At 43.2% G+C, this 16,680-nt stretch overlaps 1 protein-coding gene across 2 annotated transcripts in view; it reads right to left on the bottom strand.

The window, feature by feature from the left end:
- PRKACB (protein kinase cAMP-activated catalytic subunit beta) overlaps nucleotides 1–16,397 on the bottom strand; it is an 86,652-nt gene extending 70,255 nt beyond the window's left edge. Inside the window, exon 1 of one of the 2 annotated variants that reach the window (XM_042463435.1) lies at nucleotides 16,122–16,397. In XM_042463435.1, the coding sequence (XP_042319369.1) occupies nucleotides 16,122–16,167 (46 nt within the window). In that variant the 5' untranslated portion in view covers nucleotides 16,168–16,397. The remainder of the gene's footprint in view (nucleotides 1–16,121) is intronic. The other variant, XM_042463436.1, reaches the window with a different exon arrangement.
- Nucleotides 16,398–16,680: the final 283 nt, after the last annotated feature.

Below are 16,680 nucleotides of genomic sequence, written 5' to 3'. Positions count from 1 at the left end.
TATTATACAGTATATGATATGCATTTTTAAGGTAAAGGAAATGAAGAAGCTGAGTGAAGCTGTAATGTCTTTAACATGAGTGAGGACCATGTACCTGTTATTTCACAATACAAAAGTAGATCACAGACGTGACTTGAGATGTACAGATCTAAAATTTGGCACATAAGTCCACATTTAACAATTTATGGTTTCTAGGCTAGCAGGTCTATGTGAAGAAATATATATGTGATGTGTTGATTTAGATATTGTTGTGTAGATGCAGACCTCCAATAAGACCAGTTATCACCCTCCTTAAGAACCCATGTAGCGGAACCAATGAAAACCGCTGAATGACTTTGGGCAAGTCACAATCTCTCAGCCTCAGAGGAAGGTAATAGCAAACCCCCTCTGAACAAATCCAAGAAAACCCCATGGTAAGTTTGCCCTGGAGTTAAAGGCACACAACAACAACAACAACAACAGCAGCAGTATTTGCACACGGTTTAAGGAAGTACTGAATCATGAAACTATGGTGGTAATCCATCAGAATGCAGCAATCAACCACTGTAACATGGGGGATTGTGGCAGTTCCCATTGTTGTCTAGTTTTGCCCATTTTCAAAGTACCACTGGAACTTCCTTCTGAGTGAGCACCAGTTGTTCAGACACAACTAATATGAGTCAGTATTTACACTGTACCTTTAAATTCTTTTTGTTGCTTTTGCACAGTTCTAGGCAGTTTTGGGGAAAGTACTTGTACTATATGTAAGAATTATGATGACATGCCAGAACATTTAGTCTGGATTAAAGACATGTGACTAGTTCATCATATTCTATACACCCATAATTAATATACACAGATACAGTTAATTTTTTTAAAAAAAAGACTTAAAACTACTCAAGGTTTTCAAGGCCTGATGGACAAAACGTCAAAAAGTGAGCTTGTTTTTACTTTTAAAAGTACAATAATGTATAACCTATTTCCCAGTTCCCATAAGGTTAACATTGCTATGTGTTATGTGTGTGTATGTGCCTTCAATTTGCCTGTCAACTTATGGCAACCCCCTGAATTTCACAAGGTTTTCGTAGGCAAGGAATACTCAATAGTGTCTTTTTCCATTTTTTTTAACAACTCCCATATCCATTGGTCTGGTATCTGTGGTTTTACTTACCCATGTCTGAAAAAAATGTTCTCTCTGGGCATTTTCTAGGTCTTCCATCGTGATTCTATGCTTCCAGTGAAGTTGACCATAAAGTCATACTGAAAGACCTTGGGGGCTATCCGCAAGGGCCAAAAGGACAATGTTCCCTTCAGCCTTGTATCGTCCTGTTTGGATGATGCAGGCCAACATCTCCAGGACAAGATTGGACAGACTGGACACTGATCTGGCAGTCCCTGTCTGATTCTGCTCAAAGTATTAGCATAGGGCAAAATGACCTACTGTTTCTTAGAAACTCTGTGGCAACACCTGCTGACCCTGCACACCCCTAACCTTCCTCAGCCATCACCTCTGCTAAGACCTCCATTGTGGCATCTGATGTGGAAAGGAGGTGTCTGGTCACATAGGCGAAGACAAGTGCCATACTTCCATATCAAGTGCCACAACAGGGGTGTGGGCGTGGCTCCCAAGCCCGCCGGAGGTACCCCAGGGGCTGACTCCATTCTGTTCCCAAACTCAGTCCCAAATAATCTTCAGGCACAGGGTGCTTGCAACTCGAACACAACTTTATTAACCTTTTCCGGTCTGCCAATGAACTCAAACCACTCTGACCCAGTTCACCTCACTGGCGCCAGTCTTCTCCTTGTTAGACGCTCACAGGGAGTGGTGGCGAGCCGGGCGGTAGTCACTTACGGGGGGTTCTTCCCGTCTACGGGGTTCTGGGCTGCAGTTGGGGTCAGGTTGGTGCCGCCGCTCTCTCCGGGCCCACCAGGACTCCTCCCCTCCTCCAGCTCCTTCGCCTCCCTGCCCTATTTCTGGGTTCCACAGTTGTCCTCTGGCTCCTTCTCCTCTCCGAGGACAAGCCGGGTGAGTTGTCGACACGACCCCTACTCTCACCCTTCCTCCGGGAGTGCCACCTTCCCGACTCCTCTGGTCTGTCCCAGGGTTGCTCCGTTCCTCTCCTTTCCCTCCTCCGTACCTTTCTCCGCGTCCCAATCTTCCGCCAACTCTCCTCCCCCCTAGCGCCTCTCCCTTCCTGCTTATCCAGACTCCAGCCGCCCTTCCCCGTCCCCAAGGTGGGGTCTCTAATTCCTCCTTTGGGACCAGCTGAGTTTCTCCTTCCCATCTTCTCGTCTCCCCCTCCTCTGGGTCCTCACGCCCTTCTCCCGCCCGTTCAACCCGACCTTCTACCCTCTTCTCTCTACAAGGGGTCTTCTCAGTAGAGACGAAGGCAGAGGAAGGTAAGGGACATGTAGTGGTAGCAGAGCCATGCTGGGACCATCCCAAGGACTGACCCATGCTATCTTGGCCTGTCTCCTCGGCCCCCTAGACAAGTCTAAAGAAGTTTTCTCTCTAGGACTCACTAGGTCCTCAAGTGCAACTCTATGGCCAACTTTTGCCAGAAGTCATTCATTTCAATAAGGTTCATTATTACCTGCAGTTTCACATTACCATGCCAAGTCCAGGAACATATACCCCGCAGATATGGGGGTCGTACTTTATCCAAATCACAAACTAAACATAAAGGTAAAGGTTTCACCTCTGACAACATGGAATTTTCCCAGATTTGCTTTATATGGCTCACAGCACATTTGCTTTCTGTCACTTCCTTGTAGTCCTCTCACACCTGATGTGCTGTTTATTATTTCCTTTTTGCCTCAAAATATTATGTTATACATAGGTTAATTAGACTGATTGTTCAGCTACCTCGAATGTGTATGTAACGTCTCATTGTTTATCACATCTTTAGATTAACTAATTTTAAAATCTCAAATTAGAGCTATATAGCTGAAAAGATTTCAAAACCTATTAAATAATCAGACCAGAAGTATGTGTGTGCTTGTTTAATGGAGCAAGACACAGAGGGAGAAAAGTCTAACTAGAACACAATATTTCTATGGTGAAGCATATCATATTTTCTAACAGGAAGGAGTAAGAAAGGGAAAGGAGCAGACATAATGGATTGGGAAGAGACAGACACAATGAGTTTGCAAAAGATTCAGGGTGAGGGGATAACACTTTTTAGCTATACACTGTAATCAGTCTGCCAGGCAGCCTTGGCTCAGTGCCTGGTCGAGGTAATGCCATGGAGGTGAGCCTAGTAGAAAAGACATGGATGGAGTGATCAGTCAGAACTCACATAGTAACTTTAAGGTGGAGAATCATCCCACTCCTCTCTTTCTATTCCTGGACTTGTAGAAGTGCAGGACATATGGCCAGCTGACCCTAAGTGACCATGAGGCCAGCCAATTAAATCTGTATTGGACTAACAGTTATAGAATTGGAATTAATCTTATTTTTGTTTGTTTGTTTGGCATGGACTTCCTCTGAGACCAAAGAGATTTTGACTTGCCCAAAATCACCCAGTGGGTGTCCTTGGCCAAGCAAGGATCCAAACCCTAATCTTCTGGAACCCAACACTCAAATCACTACACCACACTGGCTCACTAGCCACTTTACTCATGTATATTTTGTACATTATTTTGCATCCATCAACAGCCTGGAAGAGAAAAAATGATCAGCCTTTTTTCCCTAGCTGTTAGCTACAGAAGATATCTTTAGGGAACTAAGTAAGTGACTGTTTACAAGCTTAATTAAAACAAAAACAAAACAAAAAAACACCACGCACACACACACACCCCTACCTATACAGCATTTTCAATTACAACAGCTTTCCAAATATGTTAATAACCTGCTCATGTCTTCCTGCCCCAAAGAAAGAAATTCCATTTTGGGAAGCTTTGCTTCCTGAATAAAGCCATGCACCTGGACAGTGATCTAAACACTGATCTAAAAGTAGTGCTACAAGGAAAACACATGTACACAGACACCTTTAGGTTAAATTCCAGGTAAGATCTTATTTTAATGAGCCACAGAGCATTAGAGAAATTAGCGGTGTGCCTAAAGACCTCTCTCCTCTCCTCAGTCTGATGCTGTAGTTCAAACAAAACAAAACAAAACACTCTTACAGTTTGATCTATGATTTCTCATTACAACTGAATCAAGAAACTGTTTCATGTCTACTTAATAACCAAGACAAAAAACTGGTAATTAGCCATAGTTTTATAACCTGGTTAATTAACAGAGACTGAGTCAAAGTTTACTGCTTCAGTTGTAATGGGACACTGTCATTGTCCAAACTGTGATAAGTGCTAAAGCCAGGCTGTGACTGACAGGGTGAGGACAGGGAATGTTGCCACAAAATGATCAATCTAATAAACTGATTTATTAGACCATGAATTAGACTATAACTGAACATTTTTGACAGTAGAACCTACTGTCAAACCAACTGTACAATCTTTATGATCTTACAAAAATGCAGTGTCTTAATGTGTGTATACAAAGTAACCTTCCTTACTTTGATCTTGCTCAGTGGAGCCAAAACCAGCTTGCATATGCTCATGCACACACAGAGCTGTCCCATCATGAGTAAATAAGCATAAGAATGAAGAATTTTGGTAACAAAACAGCCACCCTTCTAGACTGCTGTTGGTTAATACTAATTAAATAAGGCAATGACCTTTAGACTCCTCTCTTTAAAGAAAACTTTAAAATTGTTCAGGGTTTCAATAGACAACTTGTTTTTCTTCTAAAATCAAAGGCCATAACTCATTTTAATAACTCTTTCCCCTAAGTACTATTACCATATTATGAAAACCATGAGCCGAAGACTAGATCCACTGATAAGGTCCCCTCTTCCATTAATTTCAAAACTGCTAAATTTAAAGGGGAAAAGTAATAGAATGCAATAATGTCATGTTATAAAAATCAGATTGTAGACCAGGGCTTTGTTAGGATATTCAATAATCTTAGCCTAAACAACTCACCTCAACCTGTTGCAGATAAAATAAATAAATTAAATGTGGGGTCAAGTTCAGATATTAACAGTTAGCCTGGATGTCTTGGCAGCTTTGGATACAATGGTATCCTTCTAGATACCCTCACCGGGATGGGACTTGGAGACAGTGTGGTTCTGCAACCTCATGATGCAATGAACCCAGAAGGTGGTACTGAAGATTTCTGTTCAATTTCTTTGCTACTGACCTATGGAGCTCCTTGGGGTACTGTTCTGTATCCCATGCAATTCCACATCAATATGAAACCACTGGGAGAAGTTCTCGAGAGGTTTGGGATTCAGTGCCATCAGTATGCAGATAATACTCAACTCTGTTTATTCTATCCACCTAACTCCAAGGAAGCTGGTTTGGTTCTAAATCAATGCCTGGCATCAGGAATTGATAAAATAAATGCAAATCAATTGAAGCTCAACCCATAAAAGACAAAGGTGCTCCTGGTTAGTTAAAAGGCAAATTAGGGTGCAGGGATTCAGCCTTTGTTGGGTGGGGTTAGACTCCTCCTGAAGACACAGGTTTGCAGTTTGGTTGTAATCAACCCAGATTTCAATCTAGAAGCCTATGTTTCTGGTGTAACAGGAAGTGCTTTTGGATTTAAACTTGTGCACCAGCTGATCCCTTAAAATGCTTGATACAGACCATAGTGATGCATGCCTCTGTTATATCCCATCTGGATAACTGTAACACACTCTGTACGGGGCTGCCTTTGAACAGTGTTCAAGAACTGCAGCTGGTACAACGAGCTGCAACCTATGTCAACTGGGACAGATTAAAGGAATCATACACCACCTCTGCCACAACAACTCCACTATCTGCCGATCTGTTTCCTGGCACAGTTCAAAGTTCTGGTTATGACCCAGAAGGCCCAGTTTGTCTTAGGTCCAAGCTGTCTGGTGGTCCCAATCTCCCTGTATGAGCCCGTGTAAGCTTGAGAGCCTCAGGAGAGACCCTTCTCTCAATTCTACCACCTTCACAGACACAGTTTGGAGTGATGCAAGAGACAGCCTTCTCAGTGGCTGCCCCTAGACTCTGGAATTCTCTCCCTGGAGAGACCACAATAGCCCCCCCCCCCCCCGCTTCCCTTCTGTTGTTAGGAAACAGCCTTTTTATTCCAAAAGGCTTTTTATAATAGAAAGCTTTTAAAGAACAGAATTTTAAGAGCATAAAAAGAAAGGAGGGGAAGGGGGAAAAGAAATATGGTAATACCATTAAAACTACCTAGTTTTTATTTTAGCATGAGCTTTGGTGAATACAAACCCACTTCTGCAGATGCAGTAACAAGCAGTGTTAAGGCCTCAGGCATAAAATATATTTATACAGCTGTTGGAGTGGGGAAGAATGTAACAGAATCCAGAAAGATGTAAAACATGCCTCTTGCCCTAAATTTTCAAAGGGCAGGGTATAGTGATACAGGTTTTTCAGATCTTTACAGTGGTGATCTAATGTTGATGTATAAAAACAATAAATGTGCTTACCAAAAGTCAGTTTCCCTGGTTTCAAAACTTTTTCTGAGAATGGAACATTGGTTCTTACCTGCTATACGTCCGTTTCCAGCGGAGAAGGTTCGATCCTCCTTAGAATTGGGTTGCTCCTCCCATGAGCTCCTAGAGGCAGGGACATAATTAAAATAACAAAAGGACCCCCCCCCCGCTTCCTCCTGGGAGGGGCGACCCAGGAGGTCCAGTTGTTATCCAGCCTAGGAAAATAGCAGGCTGAGGCCAGAGGCAAAAAAATTGTTAATAAGAGCCCATACTCCTGTGATCACCTGAGCAGTGAGCTCTTGTAGCTGAAATATTGGCAAGGGAGGCAGCGCACAACTCCCGGTGTCTTTAAGCAGCACCACGGGCGGGAAGGAGGATCAAACCTTCTCTGCTGGAAACGGAGATATACCAGGTAAGAACCAACATTCTTTTTCCCAGCGGAGAAGGTGAGATCCTCCTTAGAATTGGGATTTACCAAAGCCCTCCCTTATTCAAGGTGTGTGTGTGCTGTGAAGGGGGAGATGGCGGAAGGATGTGCTGAAGGACCCTCCTGCCAAATGCAGCCTCAGCTGACTGGTAGAGGTCAAACTTATAGTGTTTGACAAAGGTGGAGGGTGTCTTCCAAGTAGCAGCCCTGCAGATCTTGGCCAGTGGGGCTCTAGTAGCCCAGGCTGCTGAGGTGGCCGTGCTCCTGGCTGAGTGAGCGGAAGGTCCAGATTCTTGTAGCAGGCCGCAATGCACTCTCTGATCCATCTAGCCAGCGTCAAAGGAGACACCTTTCTTCCTTTCCTCGCTAGGCTGTAAGAGATGAAGAGGGCCTCCGAGGATCTGAATGGTCTTGTCCTCTTGAGGTGTATCTTGATCGATCTGCGGACATCAAGGGTGTGCCAGATCCTCTCTAGCTCAGTCGCCGGGCGAGGGCAAAAGGATAGCAAGATGATGTCTTGGGATGTGTGGAACGCCGAATTGACCCTGGGTATGAAGGTGGGGTCTGTGCGTAATAGGACGGAGGCAGGTCTGAAGATGCAGATGTTGTCGTTAACTGATAAGACACAGAGCTTGGATACTCTGCGGGCTGAGGTGATGGTGGTTAAGAAGAGCACTTTCCATGACAGGTGCTTGAGGGAGGCCTCTTTCAGTGGCTCAAAGGGGCGAATTGTGAGAGCCTTGAGCACGGTGTATAGGTCGCATGACTGAAATCTGTTGACGCGTGGGAGGGGCCATCTTCGGCCCTTTCCTCTGCATGAAAGGGCTCCATGGAGCCCTTTCACGCAGAGGAAAGGGAAGCCGGGATGGAAGAGGGCTGGGAGGAGGAGCCAGATGCACACGCCTCTGTCTCCTTCTCCCAGGTGCCATTTTCTGGCTTCCCGCTGTCCGAAAATGGCAGGGAGGAGTTCTCGCTCGCCCCGTGCCTGGCAAAATGGTGTTGCGTGCCACCCGTGGCACACATGCCATAGGTTTGCCACCACGGTGCTAGGAGCAAGGCAGGAAAAAAACTGGACTTCGTGGGTCACCCCTTCCAGGAGGCAGGGGGGTCCTTTTGTTATTTTAATTATGTCCCTGCCTCTAGGAGCTCATGGGAGGGGCAACCCAATTCTAAGGAGGATCTCACCTTCTCCGCTGGGAAAGATTCCTTTTCTTATATGTGCAGTAGCAAGGGCTCTCTATTAATATATGTAGTGTGCCTTTAAATCCTTTCCTTGTTCATAACTCTGCTAATGGACTGGAATTTGTGAATTTAATTCAATTCAGCTGTTTCTCTTTCTAATCTTGTTTTGTAATTCCTTCTTGAAGGATCACAACCTTACCTTCAAAGAAGGTTGAAACGTTCTGCAACTGGTTTTTGGGTACTGCCATTACTAATGTCAGATTTGTGTCTATTAATCCCCTTGCACAGACATTTAATAGAGTGCTGAATTGCTTTAAACTGAACAGTTTTAAATCGCCTTTTATCTTTTAAATTGCTTTTTATATTTTAACTATGTCTTTAAATTGTTTTAATATTGTGCATAGGCTAATTCACTTTTTGTACATATTTAGCTGCATTGTTCTTGTTTTAAATTGTAAACTGCCTTGAGTCCCAGTTTTGGGGGAAAGGCAGGATATACATAAACATAACAACAGCAACAGCTAACACCTTTCTGTGTCCTACCTGAAGAGAGCTTGGGAATTACCAGTATACTGTGGACACAGGGAAGTTGATGCAGTCTTCTTGCATTTGACTCCCTCCCTTCACTCACCATGAGTTCTTGTTGACCTCACTTGTCTTTATATAAAGTCTCTATTTCCTGTAACTAATTGTATGAGCAGCATATTATCTTTCACAAAACGTCTACATCATAACAAATTTAAAAAAAAACCAATTGCAAGCATAAAGGAAACAATCTTGAGTAGGAAATGTATCTTCTTGACAGCCCTACATTCAAATGCAATTATCACTTATTTGTCTCCCGTTTTATTTTTATTTTTTAAAACTCCTATATTTTAAGGGCAATGACACCATTTTTAAGACCTCATCAGTAATGATGTCTTTTAAAAAAAGTATTCACTGAGACACAATAAGTTTAGCTTTTAACAAGTACATGTAAGTATACAGTAATTCCTACATTTACCCAAGGTAATATGGGTCTTAGTGAGAAAGTAAAAATTTTTTGGAAGCATTAAAGTTGATTGACATTGCAGTCCTAAGTAGACTTAGGTAGAAGGCAAGTCCCAAAATATCACTTGCACTTAACTGGAACTATGTTCAGATGCATTTAGATGCACTTCCTTTTGTAGATCAATCCTAATGATTTCTCTAAGCTCAAGTTCAAGATGTAACTGACATTAACTTACACAACACAGAACATGAGTCCCCATCCAGTCTCATATTTAATACAATATCACTATTTGTTCCAAGCTATATTAAAGGCAGCACTGGTGGTTTAAAGCATATAGTGCCCTGTGGGGACTAAGCAACAGATGAAGGTATATTTATATGGTATTTATTACTAAAATGGAATGATTATATTTGGTTTCATCTCCACAGTTCACAGTAACAGCAAGGGTTCTCATATATTATCCAGGTATACAAAATATCAACTACAGCAGAGATCAGATTACCCTTCATTGTCTTTATGAATTGCAGAATGCTATTGGCCTATATACATACCATGTATAATCTTTTAATGAATTTTAATGTTTTTAATTATTAATAGTTTACCCTGATAAATTGTTTAATAGTTTTTAGATAACTTTATATTTATACTTTTATCAAATTGTTTGTATAGTTTTTAATCTGTATTGTTTTAGGTATGTTGATAGTTGCCTTTAGTCCCATTATTGGGAAGAAGGCAGGATATAAATGAGTAAAATAATAATACCATCACTACTTTCAGTAGAAGCAGAACCAAGGGCATGATTAACAGCTTTAAACCCTCATCTCACATCACATTTTTTTCTTACTGGTCTCACTTTTTGTGGAACTTATTCAAACTCCTATACTTTTCAACATACCTAGTATCAGCTTATAGCAAAAATCTGTAACTGAGGCCTTGACATTAAACTGAGCAGTTATAGCAGTTGTGCAATTAAGAGTTGCAACTCAGGATATGGCATGTTTAGCTCATATATCAAAGCCTGACAGCCATATATAAGACTTTATTCTGCAGGATCCCCAGTGGGATTTTTCCACTCAATCACATCAACTCTGCCACCCTCCATCACCCTTTTAAAATCCAGATTCAGGAAGGACAGTCTTGAAACTTCTTTCTTGGGATGCCATACACAGTACTGCAACTACTGTCTTATTGTGCATTCAAGATTCTCAACAGAAACTCAGAAATGAAGGCGCAACAAAGCCTATCACAGGCAACTAGGAGCTATAGCCGAGCTCGTCATGACATGAACATAATTGCTGAATTACACTGGGGCTACTTGGCCCTGATGTCATAAAATGACAAGGCTGTTCCTTGCCAAGGAGCTGATATTTATTTGAATATCTGATACTTTATGCCCAAAACTATACAGATAGGTTGCAGTTGTTTCACATTCTGAAGTGTTAGCAATCTGACCTCTGCCTTGTAAATGGATAGCCACAATTTTATTTGCATGTGTAAAAGGAGGAGATATCATTTTTATTTATACAGGAGAGTCCAAGTTAGATTAACATATATTAGAAATGCTTTATGAAATTGCAGTCCTGTACATTTCATGCATCGGTGGGAAGATTTGTAGGTCAGTTTGTTTCCAGGCACAATTCAAGGAACTGGTTATAACCTATAAAGCCCTATATGGCTCAGGTCCAGGCTATTTGACAGACCCCCTGTAAGAGCCAGCCAGATCTCTGAAATCATCAGGAGAGGCTCTTGTCTCAGTTTGACTATCATCACAACCACGACTGAGAGAGGGCCTTCTCAGTGGCTGCCCCTAGAACTTGGAACTCCCTTCCCAGGGAGGCCGAAACGGTCCCCTCCTTTATGTCCTTCCTGCAGCAGGCTAAAACCTTTTTATTCAGACAGGCTTTTAAAATAGAAAAAAATTAACAAACTTGCTAGAGGATGCTGTACTGTTTTAACTGAACCGCTTTAAAGCGCATTTTTATCTGTTTAATTGCATTTTATTTTATTGTTGTCTTGTTTTAAGACTGCAAATAGTTTAATTCCATTTTAATGCTCACTTTTGTGTATCTGTAACTGTATTATTCTTTTAGACTGTGAGCTGCTTTGAGTTCCAATTCTAGGGGGAAAGCAGGATAGAAATATGCATGCCACCACCACCACCAATAATAGTGAGGAGCAACCCTTCTGGAGACCAATGTTTTTAAAAGGATGTGTAACAGTAGAGTTGCTTCAGAACTACTGTGATGAGAACAATCAGTTCACCTAAAACTAAAAACCTCTGCATTGTCACTTTGTGAGTGTCTAGTAGGTTACCTCCTCCCAGCAATAAAGCTACTCTCAGCAGAAGCAGAACTATGCACAGAGGCCTAAACAAGAGTATACCAGTGGGTACTCTGAGATAAATCTCTTAATCGTACAATGAATGGGCTACTGGACCACAGCTCATCAGAGAGAGACATAACAAATACACGATACATAAGTTAATGTATACACTATACATGGTTATGACTCTGAAGAGAAGTTGGTCATCTCAGTTTTGCAGGTTTGAAGCCAGAGGATTTTTTAAATGCTAAGCTCACACTGATGTAACATATACCAGATAACATTCCCCACTCCTGACAAAGAAAGAAAGAAAGAAAGAAAGGACTATGAAAACTATGCTCATGCTTAGTACAGTATTAGTTTGAACAGTATTAGCATAAGGGTGCTTCCCCTAAATAGGGATTACAACATAGCACTTTCATAGTAGTTGGTACCTGTTCCACAAGATACTTTTCCCCCACTACACCTCTACAATCAGTTTCTGTGGATATTCTGGTGATATTGCTATCTCACACACAACTCACTGAAATCAAACAGTGAAGTGTTCATCCTCTAAAATAGGACTAAAGTTCTAATCTTACACAGGGATAAAGCCACTTTAATGCAATAGGGTTTACTCCTGAGTAGACATCCGTAGGAATATGCTTTTATGCATGCATCATACTCTCTGGATATTTTTTAAAGACTTAAACAATCACTACTCTATTCAACCAAAGATTTATTTTATTTGACCAGATAGATGACTTCCCTTAGAATAAAGCTTCCTATTTATGAAGACCATAACAACCTTTTTACAGAAGTACAGCATTGGTCTAAATTAATGTCTAAACTAAGAGTTAAGGAGCATATGATGCTGCAAATCTTACCAATGGTTTATCTCATGCACACGATAGATAGATAGACAGACAGACAGATAGATAGATGCAAAGCAAACCTCCAGGAATGCTCAATAAGTTGAGAGTATAACAATTATATAGTTTTCAGAATGCCTTGGCAAAAAGAAGGTATACAAATGCAAGCAATAGTTATCTTTAATAACAAATGGGAGAAATGACATATATATTTCTGCAGGTAGGCTTGTGCAAAATTAAATAAATCATACCAATGATTAAGGATCTACTAAAAAAAATGAATCATACCCATGTTTGCTTAGCTATCAGCCTCATAAAGCTTATAAAAGACAAACTTTTAATCTGCTTGTGTCGCAAAAGTCTGTTTACAAGATAAGAGTTTTAAAAAAGTAAGAGTTTTCTGACATTCTTAAAGACTTACAAGTTTTATTTGGCATAGGGTTTCGGACTGTAATATCTGATGAAAGTGGGTTGCAGTCTACAAAAGCATCTGCCGAATAAAACTTGCTAATCTTTCAAGGTGTCACAAGGCTCTTTGTTGTTAATTCTCAACACGTTCCTTATGCAGACAGATGAAGCATTTTACACACACACTCTCCCATACCATTCACAGGCTGGAAGTTTTCCATAAGTTTCAGAAGCTGGGAAATAACGGTTTCCAGCACAGAACAGTGAACACTATTAAAGATTTTTGTGTGGCAATATCAGAGGGAGGCAAAGGAGGAAAAGAGGATGAAGAGGAAAGACACATGTACCAAACAAATCACAGCAGAGTTTACATCATTATGCAGCCGCTCTCTCCAAGCATTCATTCCCTTGACACTAAGATTGTGAAATAAAGCTTCTTCCAATAGGGCCAAAGGTTTAGAAAGAGAAAAGAAAAATAACTGGCAGGGAAGAGGAAGAGAAAGGGAGTTCCTTCCACCTGCTTTAATTTACAGATTGAGGCCTGTTACAGACTGCCGAAATAAAGCTGCTTCGGGTCTCTTTGGAGGTATGCTGTTTAAATGATGCATGCATCCTAAGAATCCGGAAGCTGCACCAAAACTGCACTCCAGTGCTTAGGAATGGAGTGTGGCTTTGGCACGACCTCCGGACTCTAAGGACCCATGCATCATTTAAATAGCATACCTCCAAAGAGACCCGAAGCAGCTTTATTTTGGCAGTCTGTAACAGGCCTGAGTCTCCCTTATCTGTAATTCCAAAATATTAAATACTCCAAATACCAAAAGTTTTTTCATGGGTGGCTGAAATAGTGACACCTTTGCTTTCTTTCAACTTTGTTTCATGCACAAAATTATTACAAATATTGTGTATAAAATTACCTTTTGGCCATGTGTATATGAAACATAAATGATTTTCGTATTTAGACTTGGGCCCCATTTCCAAGATATCACATATACAAGAGCCAATGTGGTGTAGAGGTTTGGATGTTGGATCATGACTCGGGAGACCAGGGTTCAAATGCCTGCTTGAGCATGAAAACCCACAGGCTGACAAGTCATGCTCTCTCAGCCTCTGAGGATGGCAATTATAAGCTCCCTCTGAAGAAATGTGCCAAGAAAATCCCATCATAGGTTCACCATAAGTCAAACATGACTTGGAGGCATACAACAACAATAGAAGCAAGTGCGAATAATCTAAAAATCCAAAAATATCTGAAATCCCCAAACTTTCTGGCCCCAAGCATTTTGGATAAGGAGCCAGAATGGTGTAGTGGTCTGAGTGTTGGGCTGTGACTCTGGAGATCAAAACTACCTTGTAGCAACTTAGAGACTAACTGAAAGAAAGAAGTTGGTAGCGTGAGCTTTTGTAGACTTGCGCCTACTTACTCAGATGCATTTACTGGAGCGGTAAGCCCAAAACCAGGCAACTAAATGCATCTAAGGAAGTAGGATCAAGTCCATGAAAGCTCACACTACCAACTTGTTTCTTTCATAGTCTCAAAGGTGCTACAAGATCCCTTTGCACCCTGATTTCCCAGACTAACATGGCTGTATCTTTGAATTCTACCACTAGAGACCAGGGTTTGATTCCCTGGTGGATGGCAACAACAACAACAACAACAACAACAAAACACTGGGTGACCTTGGGTGAGTCACACTCTCTCAGCCTGAGTGATTTTGCAAGGGCAACCCCCCCCCCGGTGAAGAAACTTGCTACGAAAACCCTCTCACAGGGTTGCCATAAGTCAGACTCAACTTGGAGGCACCTAACAACAACAAGAAGAAACCCTCTCAGCCCACGGAAAACAAAGAGGTAACTTGTGGCAGGTCACACATTCTCAGCCTCAGAGGAGGGCAAGGGCAACCCCCCTCTGAAGAAACTTGCCAAGAAAAACCCTCTCATAATAGGGTCGCCATAAGTTAAACACAACTTGGAAACATTCAACAACAACAAGAACAAAAAAGCCTATATTCCTTATACTGTACATTATTGTCTCATTGTATTCTTTCTATCAGTGGTCCCTTAACTGTGCCCTTTGAAAGATTTTTGGACTTCATCTCCCAGAAGCCTCAGCCATGTTGGCTAGTAGCCTGGGATTCTGGGAGCTGAAGTCCACAATCCAAATCGCATGAGTGTTATCTGATGTTGTTTTAAGTTGTCTGCCCTATTTTATTGAATGCTAACATGAATTAATGTGTATTATTTAATTATTTGTGTAGAATGTACGGCGTAGGCAGATTTATTTTATCTATTTTAATTGTACGTACAGCGCTGTGTAAATTTACTGCGCTATACAGTATAACTAAAGCTTAGTAATAATAGTAATAATAATAATCATCATCATCCCTTAAAGAGCACAGTTTGGGGACCACTGCTTTCTATTATACTTTGGCTTTGGTCCAAAACACACTGCAGAAACCATCCATTTTGAGACCACTTTAACTGCCTTGGTTGAATGCAAGGGGATTCTAGGAGTTGTAGTTCTGTGAGACATGTAGCCTCTTTGGTCAGAGAGCTCTGAGGCCATAATAAACTACAACTCCCAGGATCCCCTAGCACTGAGCCAGGGCAGTTTAAAGTGAAGTGGACCATTTCTGTGGTGTGTTTGGGACCCTAGAGGTGTGGACACTAGCCCAGCTTGACCACTGAAACCCAAGGCTGGAGGTGTATGTGTATGTGTATGTATGACCTTGGGCAAGTCACACTCTCTCAGCCTCAGAGGAAACCCCAAAGGCAAACCACTCTGGGCAAGACAACCAAAACAAGGCCAGTCGTCCTTTCTCCATGGGAGGCAGCCTGGCCTGAGCAAAGGAGGCGCTTCTGGAAAGGACACAGCAAAGAGGAGGGAAGAGGGACACACACACACAAAAGAGAGCCTGGGGGGAGAGTGCAATGCTGCCCCTTCCCAAAGGAAGCCCAGCCCGCCTTGTAAGGGTCAACTGGAGCTGCCCTGAACCTGGCCAAGACCGGCTAACCCGCTTACTCCTAAGCCCCAGAGAGAGAGAGAGAGAGAGGAGGAGGAGGAGGAGGGATGCAGATGGAGCTTCCTTGGCCCAGCAGGCCCCAGACCAAAGGAGGCCGAAGGGAGGGAAGGAAAGGAGGAGGGTGACTGCAAGGAGGGAGGGAAGGAGGCCCCCCTGGCCAGGCTTCCTAGGCCTCAGGCCCTGCGGCCCCTTGGAGAGGGCAGCCTGCCTCTTGCTCCTGACTCAGAGAGGCCCAAAGGGAGGCCAGTGCCCAGGGAAACCCCAGCCTCTCCATCTGAGACTCCATTTTGAGTCCCTGAGACCCCTTTGGGCCCCTCTCCTGGAGAGCAGCCGAGGGAAGGTCCTGGGAAACAAGGAGGAAGAAGAGGAGGAGGAGGAGGAAGAGAGGGAGGAAGACCCCCCTCTAATCCCAGCCAGCCTGGGAGTCTCCAAGCTGCCACTCACCGCTCTCGATCTCGTTGCCCTTCTTGGCGGTGGCGGCGTTGCCCATGTCCCTGGGTCCCTCTGTCCAGCAGCAGGGAAGGGAAGGAAGGGCAGGGAGAGCGAGGGGGGGAGAAGGTGGTCCCCGGGGAAGGCGCTCCGAGGAGGGGCCTCTCCCTTTGCGCCTTCTCTGGGCTGCTCCGGCTCCGGCTCCTGCGCTCGCCTCTGCTGCTGAGTTGGGGCTCTCGGCTGGGCTGCTTCACACAACACACACCGACACACAACACACACACACACACACACACAGCGGAAATGACGGCCGCCCCAAGCGCCTCCTTCCCCAGCACCCAAGCCTCCTCCTCCTCCTCCTCCTCCTCCTCCTGGCTGCCTCTAATGCGCCCAAAGCTCCCCAGCAGCATCCAGAGGGAGAGGACACTGCCTCTGGCTGCGCAAGGATTCCAGGAAGGGCTTGGTTGGGAGGCTGCAGGGTCTTTCTCCCTCTCTGGCGTTCGAGACACAATGGATCTCCAAGGCAAGGAGCCTCAGCCCCACGTCCTCCTTTTCCAGGGCGCCTCCTCCATTG

This window comes from Sceloporus undulatus, chromosome 4, assembly GCF_019175285.1.
Source record: "Sceloporus undulatus isolate JIND9_A2432 ecotype Alabama chromosome 4, SceUnd_v1.1, whole genome shotgun sequence".
Taxonomy (NCBI): domain Eukaryota; kingdom Metazoa; phylum Chordata; class Lepidosauria; order Squamata; family Phrynosomatidae; genus Sceloporus; species Sceloporus undulatus.
The sequence above is the reverse complement of the archived record's forward strand: the minus strand, read 5'-3'. Positions and strand labels throughout refer to the sequence as shown.